We start from the raw sequence: 26,607 nt of genomic DNA on the forward strand, positions 1-26,607 counted from the left end.
TGTATCCCTTCAACATCCAGTCCACCAAAAACATTTGGATAAAAGTCAGATACATTTGGAGTATAAACCAAATCCACTACTTCTCTTCAATCCTTCCAGCTACCCCCTCTTCCTCCAGACTGATAAGATCACTTAATAATAAAACATTACCCATCACATTTAACCCAGAACCAAATACTACCTCCTCAATTTTCACCACCTTTCCCTCCATTTTACCCAAAAGTCTCACCATGTCCGTCACTTTTTTCCGTCGTAAAAATGCTTGTGACTCTATTGCTTTACCTGAGAAAGGTTGTATGCCTAGGGCTTGGAAGCCTGTTGTCGAGGAATTAACATATCTGCCAGATAGGCTGCGATCCAAAGCACATTAGGTTTGGGGCATAAATTTGGCCCAACCCTCCCAAGAATTTCGAGCCAAAGCCCATCAGGTCCTGTATCTAGGGTTGGGCTTATAATGATTTTATAAACCCATTCCCGGGCCAAGCACTCACGAGCTTATAAGATTTCCCTAAAAAATGTCGTTCAAAATGTGGATAATGTCAACAGTACATAAATCAAAACTTGTCACGTTATTACAAATTAAATAATAAAATTTTGTTGATGTCTTGGGCCTGAGATAGGGCCTAAGCTAAGAACTAAATTTCTAGTCCAATCCAAAAATCTGTCTGGACCAGAATATGGGGAGCCCAAACCCACGCCAAGAGGTCCAGGCCATTGGCTGCTTTAATACTATTTATAATAACATTATTTTCCCTCGAGCTTAGTATAACTTCAAAGACAATAATTGAGTTTAGTATAACTTCAAAGGTAATAATTGGTTATATTATTCACACGATAAAAAGAATGAAGCCCACTAAATATTGGTTGTTTCTTATGTCATAAGATTACGAGATTAAACAAAATCACTCGTATAATTAGATGAAAATTAACTTTAAAAACATTTGTAATAACCCATTTGATTTCATGTAATTATTGTATGAATAAGTTTTTTAAGCTGTGAAATCTCAATCTTAAAGCAAGAATATGCACACATCAAAAGTTCTACCCTCGACATGTTACAATTAAGCTCATCATCTGATTTCATGGGCTTCAATCCTTCGTACAAGGTCTTCAAGGACACGTCACACTCCTTTAATTAACTAGGCCCTATTCGATATGCATTGTTAGGCCATTGAGGAAGAGTTAAATATCAGAGTAATGGTTTAGAGGCGTCCACGTCCAACGTTGCACTCCGTCAATTTCCGAACAACGCAAGTATTGAGAAAGTAACACAATGTCATAGGTACATCATACATGTGACAGCGCAGCTTGTCACCACGCCCAAACAAGGAACCAAGGACAACCAGCTTCGCATGCCCTGTCTGCCTCTTAATTGCTAATCCCATCATCAAAAAACTAACAACAAGATTAGGTCCGGAAGTGCTTGTTTTTTCAAAGCCCTTTGAAAAAAAATAAAAAGCAAAAAGGCAGGGATGTCTGGTAAATTCAGACCCATAGAAATGAAGATTAGTGGAGAGTGGTCATGTCATCTTTTTGTAATTTTGATTTTGACAATGACTTAGCCTGCCCCAATGCAAGAGAGAGGGCCGGTTTATTCCAAAAGAATTCTTTGGATTTCACTTAGGTTTCAAACAAGAAGATTTAACACTATTAGGCTGGCAACCTATAATTGACCTTTTGGAATCCTGAATGCTGTTTCCTATTGAAGAAAAATGGGATCTGATGTTTTAATTTTTTCCTTCTTTTTTTTTCTTTTTTTTTTCTTTTTTTTTGTGGGTCTTTTTGAAAGGAGAATGATTCGATATTTCTGGCCCCGGAAGGGAAAAATATCTTCTATAATGTGTGAAAGATGTATGGACACCATCTCTGAAAGGATGGGCCACTCTCCCATGGCTGAGGTTCAACCTCTCATCAAAAGTTTTTGGTTTTATTTATGCGGTAAGGATTTTTTTCAGAGAAATGAAATAAAAGAGAAGAAAAGGTTAGGGTATATTTGGTAACTATTTTTTAAAATAGTTTTTAAAAATAATTTTTTTTAGAATAATATTTTAAAATTATTGTATAATGTTTTATAAAAATAAAAATCTTTTTAGAAATCTAAAATATTTTTAAAATTTTTTAATATTTTTAAAAATAAAATTTACATTTAATGTTTTATTTTTAATTATTTTATATATTGATATAATTATTTTTTAAAATAATTCTAAAAAAATAAGTGAAAACAACTTATAACTAAAAGATATTTTTTGAAAATACTATATTTTATGTTCTTAAAAATAGAAAGCAGAAAACAGTTTTTTGTTTATCAAACCTCTGGTTTTTTTATTTTATTAAATAGAAAATTATTCTAAAAAATAGTACGTCTAAAAGTTTCAAATGTATAAATTTTTACTTTATTTTTTTTCTTGTTTTTATACCAAATAAAAATACAAAATTTGAGTATTTTTTTTCTATTTTAAAAAATTCAATCAAAATGAAAAAAAAATTTAGTGTTGATCTGGATAAAGTTCTTACTTTCTATTTTAAAATTAAAAAATAATTGTAATCTTTAGATTATTAAAAAATAATGACTTAAAAATTTATCTAAAAAAATTGAAATATTAAAAAAAAAAATTACAACCTCAAATTTTAACATTTTTTAAATTAATTTTTAAAGATATAAATTAAATTTAAACGTCATTTTTTTTCTTTTTTGCATGAAATGATCTTCTTTTTATATAGAATTTTCTAATATTAAAAATCAAAAGCAAAAAATGTATCTAAAACTTTAAATTTGACTCATAATTGAGTTTTTATTTTCAAAAGTAAAAAAAAAATAGCAATAATGTTTATTTAAAATAATAACATGTTTAGATAAAATTATTTTATTCAAAAATATTTATATTAAATTAAAAATAAACTAAAATAAAACAACATGATAGCCAGTCCAAAAAAACAACTAGAAAACATTATCTTTTGTGTTCAACAATCAACCAAAAAAAATTAATTAATAAAAAAAAAAATAGGTAAACATGTTTAGTCCAAAGATGCATGTGAGATATTTCAATAAAAATCCAGATGTGAAATAATTGGGAGTGGGAGGCTTGTCTTGCTCAGCCTAGCTTTTCTTTTCGATAATAACGCATCGATACAACCCTGGCCCATGCATTGATTCTATGACAAATGTACACCACGACCGAAAGCGCTTCTATAGAAAGCACAAGATTAATATTTTTAATTAATTAATTAATTAACAATATCCAACACCTATACGCACCCCCCTTTTCACTTTTTGTAGCATTATCACACGACGATTATTTATTGATACTGAATGATAATAAAGCTAAATACCATAAATTATTTGGCTAATATTTTTATCTCTCAATGGTCCACGTGTGGATGAAATCGGAGATGGCTTATTCCAAAGAATTGTTTCCTATAAATCTCGATTCCCACGTGGATATTAGAAATATTAAATATTTCTTTAATAGGTATGTTGGTTTGTAAATGAATAAAAAAAAAAACAAAGATTCGAGTTCTATTGATTTAAATACAAAAATATCTCTTTTGAGTATAATTAGATTTTAATTAAATTCATTTAATAAATAGATAACCTTTTTTTGTCAATCTACATAACACAAATTTGACTCAAATTAATCAATTCAATAATTTTATTGATTAATTTAATTACAACTTTGAGTTATTTGATTTATTTTAAATTTGCTTTTAAATAATAAAAAAATTGATTAACTCATAAATATATTTAATTAAAACATTAATCATATAGATTTATATAAGACCTATCCAACTTAATTATTAAAATGAGATACTTGATTATTAAATATATTAAATGAGTTATACGATTTGGTTTATGTTATTTGACATTATTATTATTGGGTTTTGATTGAACTATCCAGTGGACTAACTAGGTTTTGACACGATACGAACTTGATTCACCGAGATGTCATTGTTATTTTTAAAGAATAATTTAGATATAAATACTAGAAAATAAGAATTTGAATTTTGTAAAACATATAAATATCTCTTTTAAAAAGTAAGTCGATTCATGTATGAGTGCTAAAAAAATTTGGAGTGTGGGTTTTACTAATTTAAACACGTAAATATCTCTAATTTTTACCTATAAATATTAATGTATTGAAAGATACCCTTAACAGATATATTTATGCTTTTCAATTGGGATTTGAATTTTGTAAAACATATAAATATCTCTTTTAAAGAGTAAGTCAGATTCATGTATGAGTGCTAAAAAATTCGTAGTGCGAGTTTTATTAATTTAAACACATAAATATCTCTAATTTTTACCCATAAATATTCATGTATTGAAAGAAACCCTTAAAAGAGATATTTATGCTTTCCAATTGGCTTAGAGATATTTATGTATTGAAAGAAACCTTTAAAAGAGATATTTGTACATACAAACAAAGAAAAATTGGATACTTATTTTTTAATATTTATATACAAATCAATCGTATTTTAGAAACTATTTTTTTAAAGAAGTCATCCAATTACATCATTACTTTTCTAATGTATCTTACCATTTTATTATCATAATAAAATGTTAAAGTTATATTATTAAAAAGAAATTATAAAATTTATTTTTTTAATAATTAAATTTTTTAACCATTTTGAAATCTAAATAATTTCCTCATTCCACTTATTAAACTTTGTGATGATACAATATTTACCATATATACATAGTTTGACAAAAGGAAAAGTAGCAAAATTGTATTATAGAAAAATATTTCCAAAAATGGCAAAAGAAATAAAATAAAATAATACAAAAAATATATTTCACCTAAAATATTATAAAATTGGAAAAAATTAATTTACATACCATCTTAGTTTTTTTCTATCAATAATCTATCCAATAATTATGAGTCTATGCATGGAAATCCACCCTTTCCTATTAATTATGATTTTTTTTTTTCTCTACTTGATAGCACTCATTAGAAAAGTAATGATTACAAATATGGGTCCAAATCTTGTCTTGAAAATAAGTGACTGAAAACCTTAGCCAATGATGGTGGGCACATGCACACATAAAATGAGACACTTTCTTTATTTGTCCACATCATATAAAAATTAAAATACATAAATATATTTTTATAAATGAAAGTATGTACATAAATGTATTTGATTATAATTAATAACCATTAACCACCAAACTATAAACCCCATTTAAATAATTATTATGAGCCAATCATTTGTACAAATTCTGCCCCAATCATAACGCTAGGGCAATGCCTAGTCATCTTGAGTTTCTTGAATATTACATATTGTACCACTTAGATGTATTAATATACAACTCATCATGAAGGGTATCCATTTCTAATCTCAATCTAGGCGTACACGTCAATCCTTGTTATTTAATTAATCTTATATTTCAAACAAAAAAAATTGTAAAATTAATATGTGGAAATTCTTAACCTTAGAATTATGTCAAAAATTTCAAATGAAATGTGATGAAAAATACCATTTTACAGCTAATCAGTTAGAATAGAATCGACTACTGATTAAAACATGTGGACCTTGAACTCCATTATAACGAGTCATTGCTTTTAATAGTAAAAATAAAATTCAAAAACCGACAAGATATAAAATGACAAGGAGAAAGTTTTTACATTAATAAGTAATTCAGATATTAATTTGTTATATAGGATAAGAGTAAACTTGAAATAAAGATAAACGAATTAAGTTCGAATATTACTTGTGTTATCCTATTTTACCTTATTTATATGAGTAATTAAATAAAAGTTATTTTAATTTATTTTTTTCTTAATTCATAAAAATAAAGTATAAAATTTTATAATATTTATTTATTTTACTTATTTCTAATGTAATTAAATTTTAAATTTTTTTAAAAATTAAATAATACAACTAGATACCTAATGCGAAAATCCCGTACCCATCACATTCTACTTATTTATTTATTTTTATAAAATAAAAAAATTATTAAGTAAAACCATAGAAAACATCTACTACGATGTTCACAAACCACATTCAACTGGCCATTAAATTAATCCAAAAGTTTTTAATGTTCCAAGTTTTTTTCCCTTGCTTTCCGAATACGTAGCCCTAAATCCAAGACAGTCGCAATCAGACAAATAAAAAACCGGGGCGGCTAAGATGATAAACTTCATCAGTCAACTTAGTAAATAATTAATCTTAATTAAGGTTCAGTCACAATTATTAAGGAAAAAAAAAGTAAATAGTTTGAAAGGCAACAGCCGCCCACGTGGCAGACGTCCAGGCCACGGTGTACAGTGACATGTCATGCTAACTAGGGTCACCACGAGGAGATGGCTGGAGTGTTGGAGACAGTTCAGAACCCTGACCACTCATTTTTCTCCCTTGGAGGTGAGAATCGAGGAATAGACTTGGGAAGCTTCCTCTTCTATTATTATGGATATGGGTGTCTTAATTAAATTGGTCTTAGTATTTGCTTAGTGGAGTCTGGTGAAACCGAGGAAAATGAGGAGAAAACTATGGGAGAAAGCGAGGGGAAAAAGTGAAGTGTGGGTGGGAAGTCAAGGATGGAATCTGATAAAATAAATAAATAAATTATTTTTATTATCACTTTATTGCAAAAAAATTGACTTGCTTGGAGGCATCTTTGCATGGGATTGGGGCCTCCTTTATTAATGTCATTGTCTTGGTAAACCCAATACATAAAATGCATTAATTAAAGTTGAAGCATCTGCATGATGCTAAGAGGCTCTGTTTGGAACACATTAAAGGGTGGAAAAGTATTTGAAAAAAAGAAAATAAATAAATACATAGAAAATAATCCAAAATCTCATATTTGATTTTTTTTTCCTTTTTTCGAAGGAAAAAAAAAAAGTAACAGAAAATGAAAAAAAAATGATAGGAATTGAAATTTAGGGATGTTAAGATTTTTAGGAATAAAATTTTATTTGAGAATTCAAATTGAAAAATAGTTTTATTTTTTGACTTATTAAATTTATGAAATTATTGTATATTTGTATATAATATACAAGTTTTTTTTAAGTATTTTCTATATTTTTAATTTCTACTTCGAATGTAGAAAATAAATTAAACACTTCAAAAATTGTTTTAAAAAATAGTATATTTTGAACAATTTCTTTTATATTTTCAAGAATATTTATCAAATAAAATAGTATATGTTTCTAAATTTATTTTTTTATTTTTTATTTATCTTGTATCCACTTATTTCTTTCAAAAATTTCAAAATCCAAATTGGAGTTAAAAGGAGTGGAAAATGAAAAATAACAAGGTGGGATAAAAGATTTTTGTTATTATTGTTTATATCTTATTTCTATAAAGAGAAAAAAATATATATATTTGTATTGTTGCAAGAAATTGAAATTGAAATTGACATTATTTCTTATTGATAATTTTAGACCTTAATTATATTTAAACAAAGTCAACAAAGATTCATTCAAAGTCCAAAGTGTCAGTTGAAATTATAAAAGGAAGATAAGATTTCAATAAAAAATTGTAAATTCTATGTATAAATAAACATTCATGTGGGTGTGCACCCATAGGATCCAAATAAACAAATTGTGAAAAGAAATAATGAATTTAAATTAAAAATATAAATATATTAATGTTTGGATTCCATATCCATCAAACAAAATGTTTTTACTCAAAAGTGTTCTTAACCAAAGTATTTTTTTAAAAAGTTTTTTAGGAGAATTACATGTTAAGTCTATTTCATAGTAATTATAAGAAGGGTTTTTAGTCTTAAAAGTTTTTATTTTTTATTTTTTTTTAAAATAGGTGTTTCAGTGAAATTTAGAAAACATTTTTAAAAATCTTAAAAATCATCCGTAATATTAAAAAATCACTTGTAGTATTTTATAGATAAATACTTTATAAGTGATTCTCTTAAAAACACTTTGAGATAAAATACTGGAATAAAATTACTGTCAAATGCTCCCTAAAGTTTGTTTGACAATGATCATAAGAAATGCTTTTAGTTTAATAAGTGTTTTTTTAAAAAAATTTAGATGTTAGACAAAATTTAATAAATACTTTTAAAAATCTAAACAACCAGTTATATCATTTTCTAAAAACACTTTAAGAGAAAATATTTATATAAAATACTTCAAGTGAAAGATACTATCAAAACAACCTGAGTTTCTTTAGGAAACACTATAAGTAATTTTGTAATAAAATTTTCAAAATTTTAAAAGTTTTTTTCTTTTTTTAGTTATCCATTTGGTTTTTTAAATAAAACCTTAGAAATCTGATAAAATATTTGTACATAGAATGAAATGGAATGATATGTTTAACAATAATTTTAAAAATGTATTTCTATCATTTATAATACTTTAAAATTTTTATTTTGAAGTATTATAAATATTAAAAACAATTCCCAGAATCAATGTCAAAAGTTTAAGAAAGTAAAGCAGGTGGGGTGTTTTAGGGTTTATGTAAAATTTCTAAAATTTAGGTTGAGGTATGAAGAATGAAGAGGGGCAAGCTTTATATAAAGAAATAAACCTCCAAATCCAAGCCAAACCCACAGGTTTGTATTGATGAGACTATTCCGCACTCCCAAATTCCAAAACAAGGAACACATTGCACAGTGTCGACCACAATTATTTTAATGTACTCCACCTTCGTAGCCCATCAAAATCAATACCTCCCCCACTTTCTCTCTCATATTTTCCCAGGAAACAAACAAACTTTGCACCCTTTTCCCACATAAATCAAATGCAACCCACCTTCCCCCTCTCCCTTCCTCTTCATCTTCGTCTTCCAATTGCTCAAAAGCTTGATTCTAGGCTCTAGAGATTTTTGGGTTTTCGACATCTTCATGGGTACTGGTGTCTCCCTTCTTGCTTGTGAAAATGAAGGGTGTCCTTCTCGACCCAGGCTTGGAGATTTGCCTGAGGACTGTGTGGCTTTGGTACTGTCGTACTTGGATCCACCAGAAATTTGCAAATTGGCCAAGCTGAATCGGGCGTTTCGCGGGGCTTCTCGGGCTGATCTCGTTTGGGAGCCCAAGTTGCCCTCCAATTATTGTTTGGTTATCGAGAAAGTGTTTAAGGATTTTCCCGAAAATTTGTGTAAGAAAGAGATTTATGCCAGATTGTGTCAGCCTAACCCCTTTGATGGAGGCACAAAGGTACAAGTTCTTTTTCCTTTTATTTTCTCTTGTTGGGCTCTCAGAAAATATAAGGAAAAAAAAAAAGGAATATCATTATCCTTGGATTTTTAAGTATTTGGGATTTCCTTTTATTTTCCTGGGTTTTCCCGGCAACCGAAGTGGGATGTGTTGTTTCCTATTTGATGATGACGAATTTTAGAATTTGGGTTTTCTTTTGCAGAAGGCTTGGCTGGATAAGAGAACAGGCGGTGTCTGTTTGTCAATCTCTTCAAAGGGATTAGCAATCACCGGAATCGATGATCGGAGATACTGGACCTACATTCCAACTGAAGAATCCAGGTGAGATTGATGGATTTCATTACGAATTCCTTGGAATAGAAATTTTTTATTGATTCGTTGAATTCCATTTCGTAAACGATTTTATCTGCTTGGATGCTAGTTTCTTTGATCTGCATAATAGTTGTTCTTCAACGTTGTTTGAACTTGTTATAAACCATTGCCAGATTCTATATCTTAGTTTTGGGTTCATTGACATGTTTAATATATCATTGATCCTGTTGAAGTGATTTCAAGAAATCAAAGAACATCTGCAATTGGGAAGGTTAAAAAATTTGGAATCTTGATGTTCATTTGTTTGTACTTGGATATCGAAAAAAATATCTTTCAGGTTTCTCACTTAAGAAAATAGACTTTTAGTTAGTTCCCATTGTGTACAGCCTGTAATCAACAAAAATAAATGAATTCAAGCAGTATCATTGATGTATGAAAACAAATAATAGATAAGAAAATAAAATGATGAGCAATTATTAAAAGAAGTAAATAATCTTTGGCACTTTAATCAAGATGGAGCTTTTGAGTGGCTTGCATGTCTATGTTTGATTTTGTCGATTGGTTAGGCTGCCAGTAAGGGGAGGGAGTACTTTTTCCTATCTCTTCTTGATGTTTATCTTTTTTTGCTTTGAAGCGCACTTGAATACTTCCCGTGTACTTTGTGTGGCCTTTTTTGGCGCTTATTAATTTATTGCTCTTTCGCCTATTCAAGAAAAACAAAGAGTGGCTTGCATTTGTTGATGATCATGCCATATGAACAACTTTAGCTTATGTCAAGTGTTGTGGAGAAGATTAGGGTTCATAATCAGTGTTGCTGCCTAATGCATTTAAGAAAGACTTGCAATAATTGATTGAAGATTGAAAAGAACAAAGCAGAAAAAGTGTATGGAAGAAAAGTTGTTGGTGTTTTAGCGTATGGTGATGGGAGTCCTAGATTCTGTTAATTGTTAAATAGAGATTAGAGGGCGACATAGCATTATTGGAAAGTTCGATTTGAAATGCAAATGTTTTTGGTTGAGAACATGTAAAAGCATATTAATAAATAAGAGGACAATTTTATTCTTATGGCAATAGAAAGAGAACGGAAATTTTGAATCTTGAGAACCTTCTAATTTTCTTAATTTGTATTTAGTTTGCAAGACCTAAGTGTTCTAACTGCATGTTGGAATCAACCTACTAGGTGGATTTGAATTGTGATTTAGAAAGTTCTTGTTGATATCTGCCCATAATGACATGTAAAGGAGCTTTAAATATGCAGTGTTTTGATGTTTGTTGAAATTATGCTTTCTGTTGCACATGTTCTTTTTCTCTATCAGTGGACTTGCTGTTGCAAGCATAGATCTTTCTTACTACTGCATTACAAGATAAAATTTACTTCTGTTCACCTAGTGAAATGGGAGTACTTGAATTGATTTCTTCTCTCTGGGCATGTAGGTTCAACACTGTTGCATATGTTCAGCAAATCTGGTGGCTTGAGGTTGATGGGGAGGTCGATTTCCCATTTCCAGCAGGAACTTATAGCATATTCTTCAGGCTGCAGTTGGGGCGGGCTTCCAAGAGGCTTGGCCGTAGGATCTGTAACCCCGAGCACGTACATGGTTGGGACATAAAGCCAGTGCGTTTCCAGCTATGGACTTCAGATGGTCAACATGCCACATCTCAGTGTTTCTTGGATGAACCTGGAAGGTGGATTCAGTACCATGCAGCAGACTTTGTTGTTGATAACTCTAATGCACCAACAAAGATTAAATTCTCAATGACCCAGATCGATTGCACACACACCAAAGGTGGTCTTTGTGTAGACTCTGTTCTGATATACCCAAGAGAATTTAGGGAAAGGTTAAAGCATTTTTGAATCACACTTAACCTCTGTAGGTAGGAAGTTTTATGTTATAGAGGTAGGGCATTTCTAAAAGAAAACAGAATCAAATACTAGTTGGTTCTTTCTGGCCTTGAAATCATTTGTATGCACCAAAGGCTATTTGTAAATCTATATTTCTCTTAAGTAGCACCATCCTAGTTGTGTGTATTCCTTTTTCTCTCCATTGTCAATAGTTTCTTGTGAGGGACTTTGGGGAAGGGAGGCCAGTTGATATAAATAGAAGGAATCTGATTCTTTTCTTTTTAGGTTTTTTCTCCATGGTGCGAAGCAACAAAGTGCACCATCGGTTTTTTTTTTTTTTTCCACAAATGTTGGCTTTCCTCTCCCTAAAACTTGGTGCTTACCAAGTACGGCTCTAGGTGGACTATACATGTGAACCCACAATGCTACCCGGCTTTGGAGAGAAGTCTAGGGAAATTGGTTGGTGGATTCTTTTTTTTAGGACTGTTTCGTGATTAGGAGCTCAAAGGAGATCTTTCTCTAGAAATTTCAAGCGTGCACAATTGAGAGAAAGGAGGATGATAGTTTGGTGTGGAATGCCGCCAAAGGTGGCAAATTCTCCATCAAATCCTTCTACCTTCCCCTACTCCAGGAAGAATTCATGGGTTACTTAGGAGGTGAGATTTTTTGTTTGGGAAGCTTCTTGGAAGAATTTTCACGACCAATCAGCTTAAAAGGAGGGAAGGAATTATGCCCAATAAATGTTATTTGTGTAAAAGAAATGGAGAATCTGGCATATTATTTGCTCCTTCGTTATCCTAAGCAAACGTATGCTATGACAGCTAATTTCTCTTTGTTTGATGTGACTTTAGGTTATGCATTCAATTAAGTCGGCATAGAAATCTTTTGGGGTAAGAAACGAAAAGGGTTTGGAGGGTCATTCCATTGTATGTGGTCGACTGTGTGAAAGGAGAGAAATTATAAATGTTAGTTCAAAGGAGAGTTTATTTTTTGTTTCTTTATCTTGCCTATTTCTTTGGGAATACACATTGGGTGTATTTTATTGAACCTTCTTGTAGGTGCAGGAAAAAAAAATACACACAATAATAGGCATCATTAGTATTATAAACGAATGCCGAATTGCTATTGGAATAGTGTTCGAGATGGAAATAGCGAGTTGTAATACTGGCTTCAAAAGATGATTCCGACAAACAAATGCATCGAAGTAGTAACTTGTAACTTGGTGGTCATGGTCGTACAATTTCTTCAGCAGCCCATCGCCTTGTTGAAATCACAAGCATCATGAAATGTCCGTCCTTGCCCTGGTTCTGCAGCGTTTTGTTGCATCTACAAACAAAACCGATTCATGCTTCTGGGAAATACTATGATTTTTTTATACACCTACAATAAATTCCTGGGCCTAAAATAAAATCAAAATTACAAGTGAAACTTGAAAGGTTGTATTGCTCATCAATATACCATTTATATTCCTGACATTGTTACATTTGCTTCTACAAGCCTACCAACAACTATTAGTCTATTACAACTAGAGCAGTATACCACCCTGAGACCCCATCAAAACTTCTTTAAGAAGGTCCTGTACAAACTGTGTTGAGCCACCAGCCCAATATCGTAGACCACCCAAAAAACTAAAACCTCCAAAATGAACTACTTATGCCTTCCAGCCATATTCCATGCTCTCCTGGTCAGCATTGAAGACATCATTCTCATAGAGCCCGTGGGCCACATCCTGGACCGCTTCAGGCACTGGCAAATCTGGTTCCCTCTTTACGAGGCCATTGTTCTCACTAGTCCCAGAAGACTTGCTGCTTGACGCAGCTTTAAAGCTTTTGTCCCTCCCGACAAAACTGCCCAACACATTTGCTGGGGAGGCCACAGCTGCAGTGCTGTCTCTACAACCTAGCTCATTCCGAACGACACTAGTTCCCCTGGCCTTTTTAGGTAAGCCACCAATTGTACTTGTATTAATGCCGCATAAGACTTCTTCCTCACCCCCATTTGAATTGTGTAACCCTTTTGCTCTGTTGTTGTTCATCATCTCCTGAAGTAACTTCTGGATCATGCAATGCTGCGTATTTTGACTGCCTTGAGAAGAATGGATACTCGAGGAGGAATTAACTGGTGGGGGGATCTGGATGAGTCCAGGACTTGAGGATTTAGGGCGCTGAACAGGTAAAGAAGATGCACCTGGGATAGAACTGTTGAACAAACAAGGTTCCTGTTTCACTGTGCTTGAATTTGAGTTCAAGGAGCTTTGTCGCATCATTTTCTGGTACCGAGTGGTCAGTGCAAGTGCTCCCTCTTCTGAGCCTGTCATAAGCCCACTGGAGATATCCCTCAAATTAGAAGCCCTGTTGCTCGGGGAATCTTGACCACTCTCTGGCTGCTCCCCGTGATGCAGTTGTTTTTTCTTAATCTTGACTGTGGTTGCTTCCCGAGGATAATTTTTCAAGCTCTCTGAAAATGAGCATTGGCAACAGATATAACTTGTAAGAATCAATAACGCAATAACTTCACTGAATAACAAGGTCAATAGGCAAATTTTAATTAATTAATGAATTTAATTTTGTTCCTTGCTGTTGTACAATGTCATGCTCCGTTTATATGTGGTAACACAAAGGGTAATAAATGAGAACACGCATGGTTGCCAAGCTGCTCTAGGATTTAAATATTTTCCCCATTTTTTGTCTTCTTGAACACAAAAATGGTGCACTGAGTTTCAAGTGATAGGAAGATCCAAGTGGATGTTATTGTCACCAACTTCATGTCCACAGCAATAAAACAGAGATAGGATTATTTCTTTTATGTGATTTTAGGAAGAAAAAACACAAAACAAAATACAGAAACCACATGTTTCAAGATGGCATCAGGAGACAGGGAAGCGATGAACCACATTCACAAAGCTATATAAACTAAAAAGCTATAATTTTCCTCTGATGCCAGCCAAATCACATCTGGAAAGTAAACTCGCAAAAAGTTGCATTACAAGAAGCCTGAAGTTGTATTTAACAAAAAGGCCCTTGAAGATGGGAAATTTAAGGGCAACCCTGAAGGCTAGATGAAATCAAAAGATATTTCCTAGTATTAACAAGCAGTATGAGTTACCGATTGGCCCAATGTTGCTATCCCTCACAAAAATCATCAAGTCTTTCATACTATCAACGACCTCAGCTATCTGTTAAGATTTACAATTGAAAAGTATAAAAACATAAAAGAGATATATATGAGAAAATGCTCCAGATTCAAACAAAAGGAACTGCTCAGGTTTACCTGCAAGCATCGAACATATCTTTTTGAAAATCCCAACTCATCTACCAACTGCAACTCCAAATTTCTTGCAAGCTGATGCCCAGCTCTCAGAAACCTACAACAAAATACTTGGTAAAAGTCCAGATCAAGTTTTAACTGTATTAATATGGTCTTGCCTTTTTCTCCTTAAGAAGATAAAGTATGATATTAGCAAACTCTGACCCAATGTCACCAGCCCAGCCATACATTTTAGACAAGTCTTCCACTAAAAACTTGTATAATCCAAATTCAAACTAATTATAAATTCTGACTTTAAGAAGATTTCCTGCTATGATCTGTTGGCATAACCTTGTCTTTTCATGAGAACCAGGTGATCCAGTGATCACATAGAGACCCATAGACAAGGGAATCAAAGCAAAAAATTCAAGCAGATTGCATAGAGGGTTTATTCGTACATGTGGGAACATTTCAGACTACCTATGAAAATGAAATTATTCTATGGTATTTCACATGGCATTTTAAACGAGTTCCTTCTGTTTTTTATACAGCATTTGTAATGAGGATTTTGCAATATGCGTAAGATCATCGTAAGATTTCTTGAAATAGCATATGCTTTTCTATGTTCTGTCTTTTGGGGAAAATCCCTTTTTTATGGCTTTTGTTTAACCAAAAATATCCCCTTGACAGCCTTTGAACATGGTTTGGCAGCTCCTCTATCCAAGCAGCGGCTCCTTTCAAACAGCCATGAGGAATAAAATACGTTGCTATCCTGTAATATAAGTTTGTTGGACCATGTAGCAGCAAAGTGCACCCAAAGTTGTTCACAATTTTAATTTGGGTAAATTGCGAAATTCGCCCCTGTACCATGGTTCAATTTAGTTCCTAAACCTTTTTTTGAAGTAATGTCACCCTCAAACTATTCCCAAATGTTAAATAGATCCATCTATTCAGGATTTCCATTAGAATGGATGGAGAAGTACACATGCTTGTCATCTCGGCACCACATGCAATTTAAGCAAAATTATAGTTTTATATTTAATAGTGTTTGGTAAAAAGAAAAAATAAAATAAAAAACCGTAAAGCTGAAGGTTGAGGAGACACCATCACTAGAAGCCCTAAACAAACTACTTACAACTCTACCTACAAACAAGGAAATCACAGAAATCATATTGACAGAGGATATCGGTCTCTAGGTTTGAAATCAAGTCATGAATATATCAATATATGCAACGGTACTGAAATTTCTGGGTTTTTTGTTACACTGAGTTTGAACAATTGTTATTAACTCCATATGTGGGTGGGTTTTTTTGTTATACTGTGTTTGAACAATCGTTATTAACTCATATGTGGGTTTGGATTTTAGAATGAGCTGGTTAATTTGTATGTAAAAAGTTGATTGTATGACTGATATTGGAAGAATTCCATCTAATTTTACTGTCAATAATTTTTAGGGTTTATGATTAAATTAGGTTTTCAAAATAGAGTTTTTCATTGGATTAATTAGTAAATGGTATTATTTTTGGAGTTTTAATAGGCCCTAGGCACCATTCAATCTGAAGACTTCAATCTTCAATTTTTTTGTGGTTTGTTCCAACCTTCAATCTTCAATCCTCTATAATTAAAAGAACAAAACCTCATAAACCTTCAACTGTTAACCTTTCCTTCTCTGCAAAACGAAGTCTCCCCTTTTGGACTTTTTCATCTTCATTACTCTTTTTCCTTCCTCTTTTCACTAAACAGAACCTATCATGCCGGTGCCCAGATAACAAGCATGTGTGCTTCTCCATCCATAGTAACAGAAATCCCTGACATAAGAATCTATTTGACACATTGGGGAAAATTCAAGGTTGACATTGCTTCAAAAAAGGTTTAGGAACTACATTGAAACAGGGTGAAAGCAGAGGAGTGAATTTTCTAATTTATCCTTTTAACTTTTAGATGCTTATTCCTGGTTTATGACAGCAGCCATTAACATGAAGGAAGCTGAAGCCTCTATAACATTTCCTCCACTAAAGGCCCTCAAATGAAATTAAAAACAGTTAAGAGAGTTACCCATGGCTTAACGCAATTACAAATATAACATATGCATGTATGAGGTAGCAAGCCGATTTATATGAAGAATATAACCTTAGGAAATCATGTTTTAAGAAAATAAAACAAACATGGAGGTGTTAAACAAAACTCACCTATTGCAATTTACTAGCAAATCTTGTGCACAAAACCCATCAGATTTACTTCCATTCATTGTGGTTTGATACTTCTGGGCAGCATGAACTAACTGATTAACCTGCAAATGAGAGCACATGTTTAAGGAATGTAAGTTACAACTTACAATAGGGTTGCAGCCAGTAGCAAGATATGTTAAATTCAAGGACTTCCATAGCAAAATGGTTATACCAAGTACCTTCAGTGACCTTTCCAGGACTGAGGAACAATTAATCAAAAAGTAGCAGTGAATTATCTATTTAAAATTAATACATTGCTTCTTGGTTGAAACCTGATCCTAATGCACACACTAATTTCCATCTTCTGGTTTCAATCTGGTCCAGAAAATAGGAACGATGATTGTAATGCTAAACCAAAAATGACAAATTGATTAAAGGTTCTTCCATGAATATCAAGAAGAATGGTAGCTGGAAAGGTCAAAATAATGATATTCCAATCAATTTGGAAAGGAAGCACAGAATTTAGCAACTGAAGAACTGAAAATATAAATTTGAGGAGCTAGTACTTTGACCTTTGTGGAACTGGACTATGTCACAAAGACAAGTAGGAGAAAATCATCTGATCAATACCTGAGGTGCAACCAACTGACGAGGCAAAAGTTCTTCATGATGCCTTGTGCAAAACTCCCAAGACAGTATCTAAGGTAATAAAGGGTTAACAAGATAAGTAAGATATCATTGTAAGCAAAAGTCACCAATAAATACCGGACATTTAATAATATAACCTACCAGTTTTATATGCAACAGCAGTTTAACTAACCTTCAAATCATGAGTGAAAATAATGCGAAGTTGACCCTCACGAACAACGCGAAGTTGCTCATAGACACTCTCCTGAACTGCTTTTCCATATTCTAACATCATTAATCCAGAAGAGAATCTACTTTCATGAGGCAAATCTACGAACAAAAGCTCATCGATAACACCACTCTCAAAGTTTATTTTAATAAGCTGAGGAAGCACTTCAAAAATTGCCTCTGCATAGAAGAAATAGATAAAGAAAGACATTATATACTCGCAGATTAAAGAGAATTTCAATGATCATAACAACTCTAGCTAAAATGGAACGTAAAAAGTTAAGATCAATGAGTCAGCCAACACAGAGTGACTGTATGGTTATTAAGGTGTACCACAAATGAAGCACATACATACAGATCAAAGTACATATGGGTAAGACCTGTTATTTTACACCTACAAATAAACATTGTTATAGGACCTGCATAGGAAGAATTTAGGAGTCTAGAAAAATCAAAATACAGAAGGCAAATGTTGCCTGCCTGTCCAAACCACAATTAGTAATGCTTCTGGTCAAAGAAGTGGCCAGAATTAGATATCAATCTCAGTTTATTGATCATTACAGCTGGACTAGTTAACCAAGCTGGGAGACCCTGGAGTGGTTACCTGCTGGAAGTACCTAGAAGATGAATGTTAGCAACCTAGCTATTAGAGGGTGCAGCATGGGCATGTGAGATAACAGCTTGTGCCCCACATGGCCCAATGCATGTTGGTGGTGGCATGCCTAAACATAGACAAGGTGATGTTGCTTGGAAAACATATTCATGGCAGAGGTAGCGGCTGTAAATGATGTGCGTTGTTGGGAACTTGGCGGCATCATCCTTGAGGGATCAAAGCAGGTTGAGTGGCACAAATCACAGCAAGGTTGTGTGTGGTAGGCAGCAGGGGGTGATGCAAGGGCACACAACATTGCCAGCACACATTGCATGACTTGCTGGCATGACATCTAGCAATGGCATAGCACACTCACATAGGTTGACATGGTGAGTGTTCGGTGTTGGTGCTTTGATAGGTTCCCTAAGTTGCTAGAGACCTAAGAAGAATTTTCCAAGTAATGGGGTATTTTTTTAAATTCTCTCATTAGAGAAAATACATTATACCTACAGAAGCACCCTTGATATCTCATCCAAATAGGTTGAAAATGGTCGAAATGCTCTTTAGGGATGGAGTGATAGTCTCAATTGGGGTAACATAAGGGTGTGGGCTATAGCATGGCACAGGCACACCTGAGACTGTAGTTTTAAAAGATGCTCTTAAAGCACGCCTAGGCCTAAGGCACAACCACTACTTAGTTATAGCACCTCCCTTGCCAAGGCATGTGCCTTGTTGGAAAGGTATGCCTCATCAACATTACTTTTCCCTTTTAAACAATTTTATCATTGAAATTTCTAATCACATATTGAAATTTACTACTTTTTTGTTGAATGCTTTTTTGAATATTTGGAATCTTAAATTTTTTAACAATTGGATTAGATTTTGGATCATATTTTATAAAATTGATATGCATCCTATGTCATGTTTCTCTTGACTCCGGTGCTCGTCTTATGTTGCGCCTTGTGCCCAAGTTCTAGTAGACTTTTGTGCCTTAGGTGTGTCTTACACCTTTTAAAACTATGCTTGAGACGCAGACTTTCCACAAACAAGTGCAAGGCTCCATGAGGACTTTCACACACCCAAGTGCACAATAGCTTAGGTAAGGGATAGGAGTATGAAACATAGCAGATGTGCATTGTGTAGCTAAGACAAGACAGGTTGTTAGCAACTTGATGCATGGATCGAACATGGGCAATGCTATATGTATGAAGCTTGGGCACAACCAAAGTCATGAGACACTAAAACACAAGATGAAAGGCTCTCATGCTAAGCAAGTGTTGGCTTGACAAGGCACACATGAGTACGTGAGTGCACGCGTGCAAGACACATGGGGCTAGTTAGCTGAGGCATGCAAACCAAGGAGGAGAAGCATGCAAGACATTTGGGACTGGTTAGTTGAGATGTGAGGATACTTACTAAGATGTCTAATGCATGGAGATGTTACCCCTGTTCATAAACAAACATAGGGTAACTATTCCATGGAGAAGTGACTCCCTATTCATCAGCAGACATGGGGGTGTGTTGCAGAGACGCATGGGCCCCTTGGTAGTACCTGATGGAGGGTCAAAGTGTGTGGGACACCTAGCAACACCTGAGGAGAAGTTGTGAACAAGGAGGAACTACCAAGACATGGCAAAACATGGGCTGGGTCTCTAAAATGTGAGTTACTTAAAAGTAACCAATGTCCTCTGGTTGCTTATAAATATCCTATTGTACATGTAACAAAGAGAGAGAAAGAGAGAGAGAGAGAGAGAGAGATAAAGTTTTTGCATAGGCTTATTGTTTACTTGTCAGCCTTGGTTTCTTGTATTGTGTGAGGAATAATACAAGTTGGGAAGTGATTTCCTGCCAGTTGCTTATGTTCATTGTGTGGATTAGCTAATATGAGTCTTAGCACCATCACAAGAAAAAAATATTTGTGGCAATGAATTCTTCTGACAATGAACCTCTCTAACACCAAGACAAGTACATGAAATGTCTTTTCATTAAAGAGAATAATAGCAATAACAACCACACAATTTAATAAGGTGATAACTTCTAGAGTGAAGATACTGGACTAAAACATGTGACTCAGAAATCAGTCTTCATGTTAAAACTTCAGTTTTCCTCTTCCAAGAGCAGTTCAAAAGTTAAGGGTTGATTTATAAAGCACTGTAGCTGATACCAGGATCATCATCCACTGGAGGCAAGACACCTCAACCAAGATTTCCAGCTTGAACTTCCATTTTTCTCTTAACAGGACCAGAACTTACAATAAGAAAATAATATACTGCAAATATGAATGCTGGAGGCTAACAACATAGTTTCGGTGGATAAATTGAACGTTTGTACATACGCTTCTTGTTGGATGCAGTACATCTACCAGACAAGGGAGTCAAGCCCTTTAATTATGGCAATCAATAATATTCTCTAAAATAAATTTGAAAACAAAATAGCTGAAAGTGCAAGTAACAACAAAATTTGGATATCATTAATCAATAAAACCAGACACAATGCCGAACATCAATGAAAAAGAAATAGCACTAATGACGGATAAGAATACTAGAACTAGAAGACAAAAGATAAAGAAATCTCCATTTTTGGAGAAAAACAATCTGGACTACTGATTTGCTTACCAAATCCCCTCCCTGATCTAGAACCACAAATGTCACACTGCCATGTATCCTGAAAGTAACAAAAAGAGCAACACAGTTTGAACATTTTGAGGTAACAACACCAGTATTGGCCTACTGTAAATAGGTAGGATTGTCATGTGGGAAATGAAAAATGGAACTCACAGATAAGATGATAAGATGTAACATATGAAGGAAATAATAACTTGCATAGAAACAAGTTTCAAATGGAATGAGAAGACTGATTGTATTTAAAATCTAAAACTTCAAAATTAGGAAAAAAAAAAAAAGGATAAGAAAACTTTGTCATTCAAAAGAAATCATTGGTGGAAAATGGATGCTGTCAGTTATAGTGTGCATTCTTGTGTATCATAAACATTATTGCTAGGACAAGAGAAGAGCTTATAAACTTTATTGCAAGACCAAGATAAGAGCCAATGCACATTCACACCTAATTTATACATGCATAAGAATATATAACACTATAACTTAAGCGAATCGCTAATATAACCATAAGAGAAAAAAAAATCTAAAGAAAATTATCTTTCAACATAATTATCTTCAACTTAACCACTAAATATCTTTCAATAAAATTATTTTTCAAATGCCATGTTATATTTATTTCTAGAAAAAAAGAAAGAAAACTTACAGTAAAACCTGGTGAAGATATGAGCATGCTAGAAAGGAAGTTCTGAAAGATAAAAGTGCTAGAAAGAAAACAGTAAGAAGTACAATAATTTGTATATGTTACATCAAAGTTACAATGTAAAGGATATTTATGAACTGGTTAGAATAAAGTAATAAATACAAGGATGCGCATATATCATGTTATGTGCATGAAAGTGACAGCATATGTCATCAGGTTTGGTGAAGTCTGGACTCCAATGGGGATCCCACATAGAACTGGTTCAAGTCTTTCTATGAGCTCCAATATGGTCCTCAACCCCCTACTGCAGATCTAACAATTAACTAGACACACAATCAATCATAAAGGAAAAGAAATAATAAAAATGAGACACAGAAAGGCAAGCATGTACAAAAGAACAGCATTTTAGCTTGTGCAAAAATGGATCCTTATAAGGTCATAGGTTATGATAGATCTCTACAATTAAGTAGGCATGAGAACTGACCAATGTGATGTAAATGTGTACAAAGCCATACATCTTTCATTAGTACCAAAAAGAAAAATGTGTCAGTGGCATGAGAACTGACCATAGCTGACTGAGGAAAAACACCTTTGGCATGATGTCCAACATTATCATACAAAGATAAACACCACCTTTTCTTGGCACAAGGAGAATAATACTCCGCTACAAATTTCCTCCAGTAGGAAATGGCATTGTCCTATAGAAGAAAAAAAATAACATTTAAACCATATCTAAGGACAAATCAAGGAATAGACTACTGAAACAAAAGCAGAAGCATGAAGAACAGAAATAAACTTCTGATGCCAGGAAATCTCCACAAATAAACAGCCAAGGAAAAAGAAGAAACCGTCATTTGAAAATGACAAATAATGATAATAATAACAACAATAACCATGAAATCATAACCATCATTTGAAGACTATGTTGATTAAACCAACAACTCACAGGTGGTCGATGCCGCTGATGATACATGTACTGCATTAGTCGGCGAGAACATATACCAGAATCAGAGGGGCGCATGGCAGATACTTCATGTGTACCCTGCTGTTGCAGCTGGTTCCTCATTTGTTGCTGCTGTTGTTGCATGTCAACGCCTTGCAACTGTTGAATAGACTGCAAAATCTTTTGATGCTGCTGATTTCGCATTTTATGCTGCTGAATCCAGGCTTGTAGGTGCGGATTATGACCTTGCAATTGCAAAGAGTCCTTCCTCTGCAGCAGTTGTTGAATTATCTGCTGGTGCAGAAAATCTTCTTCCTGGACTTCTAGTCTGGGTTTTTTAGGCATCTGGGTAGAATTATCAGGCTCCTGTTTTATGCCAGTAAGAAGTGAAAGGTAATGTGTTTGAGATGGTGGCTGAGATGTAGCATTAACAACTCCTAGTTGCTGTTGCTGCTGCTGCTGCCTTTTCCACACTTGTCTGCAATTTTTGTCTAGAGGAGATGTCTGTTCCATTGTGGAGGAACTATCAATACCAGAAGAGCCTGAGATGCTTAGATTATGTGATGAGAATGACATAGGAGATGAGGGTAAGCTAAGGTAGGACTCCATGTTGGTGCTAGCGCTTCTCCACGATTGGGGACCTCCAGAAAGTAACAAGTTGCCATCTGTGGACAAAGAATCTATTATCAAAGAACTTGCCCAAACACTCAGACTTGAGTTCATTGTGTTATTTGGGTCCATGTTCCTGGAAACCAAAACCACATTCAAAACTGCATGTGTAGGAATGGAATTAGACAAGTTACCAAACAATGCAACTCAAAGACTGACCATCTTTTTGGAAGAAGCTGTTAGAGATGGTGGACCTTGGAATGCCTCCAGCCACCCACTCAGGTCCCACCAGAGGTGCTGCCAATTGGCTATTGGAATCTAAGTAGGTCTCCAAGTAGGCATCCAGAGCCATCCCTAGCAGCATTTTAGATGATAAAAACAAGGGTCAATTGAATTAACAGACGAACCTCAGATGAATTTGTGAATAAACAACTCATAGTGGAACAACCTCAGATGAATTTGTGAATAAAGAACTCATAGTGGAACAGCACCAAATCAAACAACCGCCTAAAATCTATTTCCACAGTGGCAGCAAAGAGAGGTAAAAAAATTATGCATCACTTTCTTACCAATCTAAGCATCAGTAGAGAAACGAACAAATAAACTAGGACTCGATCACAATCAACTCATGTTAGAAGGTCAAGCTAAAATTTTCCAAATTTTCTGGCCTCTGCCTGTTTTGGCAGAAAATAGATCCAAAAATTTTCTCTACGACTCAATTCATTTCGCAAATAATTTTACAGTAAAACTTGGGAAAAACCTATTCTCTTGAGTTAGTTTTTCTCTTTAGACCTGAATTTTTCATTTTCCTTCAGAAATGTTTTCTTTAAAAACATATTCCATCAAAACAAATAGACAAGAATCTCCACAACTATTAGCGTGCAGAAGATATGTGAATAACAACAAAGACTTGCAGAAACTATATATATATACCCAAACCTCCAAAAGGGAAAAAGAAAAACCAACCAAAAAGTAATACAACTCAAAATGAAAAATCAAACAAACAGTAATCCTATATATATATATATATATATAAACCTACGAAAGGGAAAAGGAAGAGGATAAAAAAATCACCAAAAAAAAAAAAAAAAGGGAAAGAAAAATCAAACAAACAGTAATCCTATGTGTGTGTGTATACACTGCAACAGCAGCCAACAAAGGCCAATAAAAGCTGAATTTTACAGGATTCCTTCTTATTGAATCCATTTTTTCAGTAAATTTAAAGGAATTCATCGTTTAATAACTAATCCTAAACATCGTTACATCCGCCTAGGTCTAACCACGTAAACCAAACTAAAAGCAACAAAAGAACACATGTCAAATCAATCACGAAACCACATGAATCACATGAGTCAAAACTCCACGGAACAACTTAACCTGACCTGTTTGGCTGCCAAGAAAATAAAAAACAGACGAACAAACAGAAATTCTAAACTTCCGGCTTGGAAAATGAAAAACTCGCCTCGTCCCAGTCAAACAGTTCCATTTGGTCAGAAATTAGAATCAAAGACCCGAAACGTCAGTTCCAGTGCTTTTTCTCACATTTTCTCAGCAACTAAACACACCGTCAAAGAAAAACAATGGTATTCTTTCTCACTGTCTAAAACAACTACAGGTAAATATTTTAAAAGATCAGACTCAAACATAGCACCGGATTAACCCAAACCTCCGTTTTTTCTCGAGAAAATTGCGGATAAAAAAAAACAAAATTTACGAATTTTCATTTCATGCCCCTTATTTTCGGAAAATGAAGGGTGACGACAATCTCAATGAAGTTTCCAACTCTTAATTTCTCTACTTTTTTTTCTCACATTTTCTCGGCAACCAAACAAGAAAACTTTTAAACATAGGACAAAGAAAAGAAACTGCACGTCAGTATTCTCGATGTCCGAGAACTACCACAAAGGGAAAAAAATGAAGATAAAAAAAAATAGAAGGATCAGAAAAGGAGGAAAAGAATGAGAAAAATGCTAACCCTAGGAGTGAAGAGAGCAAAGGTGGTGTGGATTTGTACGGAACCGCCATTGCGGGGATGTTCGGTGAGGTTTATATAGGAAGTTCGCGGGAAGAAGTAGAGTGAGCGAGACAGTGACCGGCTGCACCGGTTGCTGGTAATGCTCAAGCATGGAGGTCCGCTGAGTGTTTTGGACACGCGTCAATGTGGGGTCAGCCACGTACTCCTGTTGAGATTCGAGCGTGGCAGATGATCTTGTCTCCCTCTCTTATATCCATTTGCCCTAAGATTTTGTGGATTATTACTATATTACCACTGCCCCGCCCTTGAGTTCAAAGGTGACGTCAGGGGTTGGTAGAGTTTTCTCAAAGCTGGCCTAAGTAAAGAAGGACAGAGCCACAGTGCGTAGAGCTGAGTGCATGGTATCGGAGCCTGGAGAACAGCCCTCAATGCCCTTTGAACTTTGTGGGCAGCGTGAAATGAGTCAGGCTAAGCCTCTGAGGCATCCTGGTCATCCTGAACCTTCCAGTTAAGGCATTAAGGCCTGTTGAGCCTCAGTTTTGGGGCTAGGGGTTACCCTTAAGTTTTAGGACTGGTGAGTTGTGCCAGTCTAAAAGTTTCACGGTCAAGCCCTACACGTTTTAAGTCCTTTCAATTCAAGTACCTGGTAATGAAATCTGCGGTTGGTGTACTTTCATAGTTATCAAATAAGGCCAAGAGTTCAAATTTGTCATATCAGGGATCACCAGAAAATTTGATTAACAATATTTTAGTTTCACGGAAAAGCTTATTTAATATTAAGAACGCAAAACAGAAACTTACTAAACAAATAAACTTGTACTCGATCCCTCGATCCCCAATAATTTTGTTTGCAAAGTCAAAAAATAGTTAAGACTGCCTCTGATTTCAATCAGATAGGGGTGTGAGAAATAAGAGCCCTCTCTTCTACTATTGATATAAATTGAATAGTGAGCACAATGGAGGGAAGGGGATGGGGCCGCACCTTCCCAATGTACCGAATGTGGGTTTGGCACTTTCCTGACTGAACCGTATCAGACGTATTTTAAAACGATAATAATAATAATTAGTGAGAGTATTTGCCAGAGTCCAACGCAACAGCACTTTGGGGTCGGGGTTTGCAGATCATCCATGTGTAGAGGAAAATTGCTGTGTCTGAGACATATGATGCACCAAATTTTACATCATATCCAAATTCTATCCAGATTGATTAAGTAGCTCCATTCGAAGATGAAATCTAATAGATAGTACTCCGAGTTTTGATTTAAACCAGCTTTTTCGGTAATTAAAATATCCATTTTTGCCTCTTTGTTCTTTCCAAACTATGGTTGAAAATGACCCTTCTGAATATGTGTTTTATTTTTGAAAACTTAAAAAAAAAAAAAAATTATGATTTTTAATTGGTATAAAAAAAAGAATATTTAGAAAAAATAATTTAAAAATAAACCTAGAAAGCATTTTATGGTTGCAAAATACCCTCCCTACTTTCGCCCCCAAATTCACTGTACTCCCACGAATATGCTTAAAGCAACATCCGCCTATCATCCTATCCGCCAGTGTCCTGAAATTATTGATGTCACCCTGTGTTTCTATACATATGTTTTTTTTTTAAAAAATCGAATTTAACACATCTATATATATATGAAAAAAAAAAAGAAAAAAAAAAGGCATTTTGCAATCAAATATTACCTTAC

General features: G+C 34.0%; 2 protein-coding genes across 5 annotated transcripts; one reads left to right on the forward strand and one right to left on the reverse strand.

The window, feature by feature from the left end:
* The first annotated feature begins 8,420 nt into the window (after positions 1-8,420).
* Positions 8,421-11,554, forward strand: LOC100241013 (F-box protein PP2-A12). Its single transcript, XM_002282808.4, has 3 exons — positions 8,421-9,115; positions 9,318-9,436; positions 10,862-11,554. Exons 1-3 carry the CDS (start codon positions 8,804-8,806, stop codon positions 11,280-11,282), a joined length of 852 nt encoding a protein of 283 aa, XP_002282844.1. The 5' UTR covers positions 8,421-8,803; the 3' UTR covers positions 11,283-11,554.
* A 1,132-nt stretch (positions 11,555-12,686) lies between these two features.
* On the reverse strand, positions 12,687-25,125 carry LOC100254797 (probable transcriptional regulator SLK2). Of its 4 annotated transcripts, XM_010662975.3 has the most exons (11): positions 24,917-25,125; positions 23,161-23,295; positions 22,336-22,997; positions 21,956-22,087; positions 20,747-20,795; positions 17,505-17,719; positions 17,315-17,383; positions 16,706-16,806; positions 14,541-14,634; positions 14,376-14,445; positions 12,687-13,727 (listed from the first exon to the last, which is right to left on the reverse strand). In XM_010662975.3, exons 2-11 carry the CDS (start codon positions 23,291-23,293, stop codon positions 12,922-12,924), a joined length of 2,331 nt encoding a protein of 776 aa, XP_010661277.1. In that variant the 5' UTR covers positions 23,294-23,295; positions 24,917-25,125; the 3' UTR covers positions 12,687-12,921. The 4 variants fall into 4 exon arrangements, with proteins under 4 accessions (XP_010661277.1, XP_010661282.1, XP_019072832.1 ...); XM_010662980.3 differs by lacking the exon at positions 23,161-23,295 and having other exon boundaries at positions 24,917-25,025; XM_019217287.2 differs by having other exon boundaries at positions 23,161-24,960.
* Between the last annotated feature and the right edge of the window lie 1,482 nt (positions 25,126-26,607).

This window comes from Vitis vinifera, chromosome 2 (assembly GCF_030704535.1).
Source record: "Vitis vinifera cultivar Pinot Noir 40024 chromosome 2, ASM3070453v1".
NCBI classification, from domain to species: domain Eukaryota; kingdom Viridiplantae; phylum Streptophyta; class Magnoliopsida; order Vitales; family Vitaceae; genus Vitis; species Vitis vinifera.

What these genes read in the sequence shown, in the direction of transcription:
- LOC100241013 (XM_002282808.4), top strand. Translation starts at nt 8,804, where the DNA reads ATGGGTACTGGTGTCTCCCTTCTTGCTTGTGAAAATGAAGGGTGTCCT. An exon ending in CCTTTGATGGAGGCACAAAG is followed by an intron (nt 9,116 to 9,317) that starts GTACAAGTTCTT and finishes TTTCTTTTGCAG; the next exon opens with AAGGCTTGGCTGGATAAGAG. An exon ending in ATTCCAACTGAAGAATCCAG is followed by an intron (nt 9,437 to 10,861) that starts GTGAGATTGATG and finishes CTGGGCATGTAG; the next exon opens with GTTCAACACTGTTGCATATG.
- LOC100254797 (XM_019217287.2), bottom strand. Translation starts at nt 23,305, where the DNA reads ATGCTGCTAGGGATGGCTCTGGATGCCTACTTGGAGACCTACTTAGAT. An exon ending in CAGCTTCTTCCAAAAAGATG is followed by an intron (nt 22,998 to 23,160) that starts GTCAGTCTTTGA and finishes CTTTGTCCACAG; the next exon opens with ATGGCAACTTGTTACTTTCT. An exon ending in GATATGTTCGATGCTTGCAG is followed by an intron (nt 14,446 to 14,540) that starts GTAAACCTGAGC and finishes AAATCTTAACAG; the next exon opens with ATAGCTGAGGTCGTTGATAG.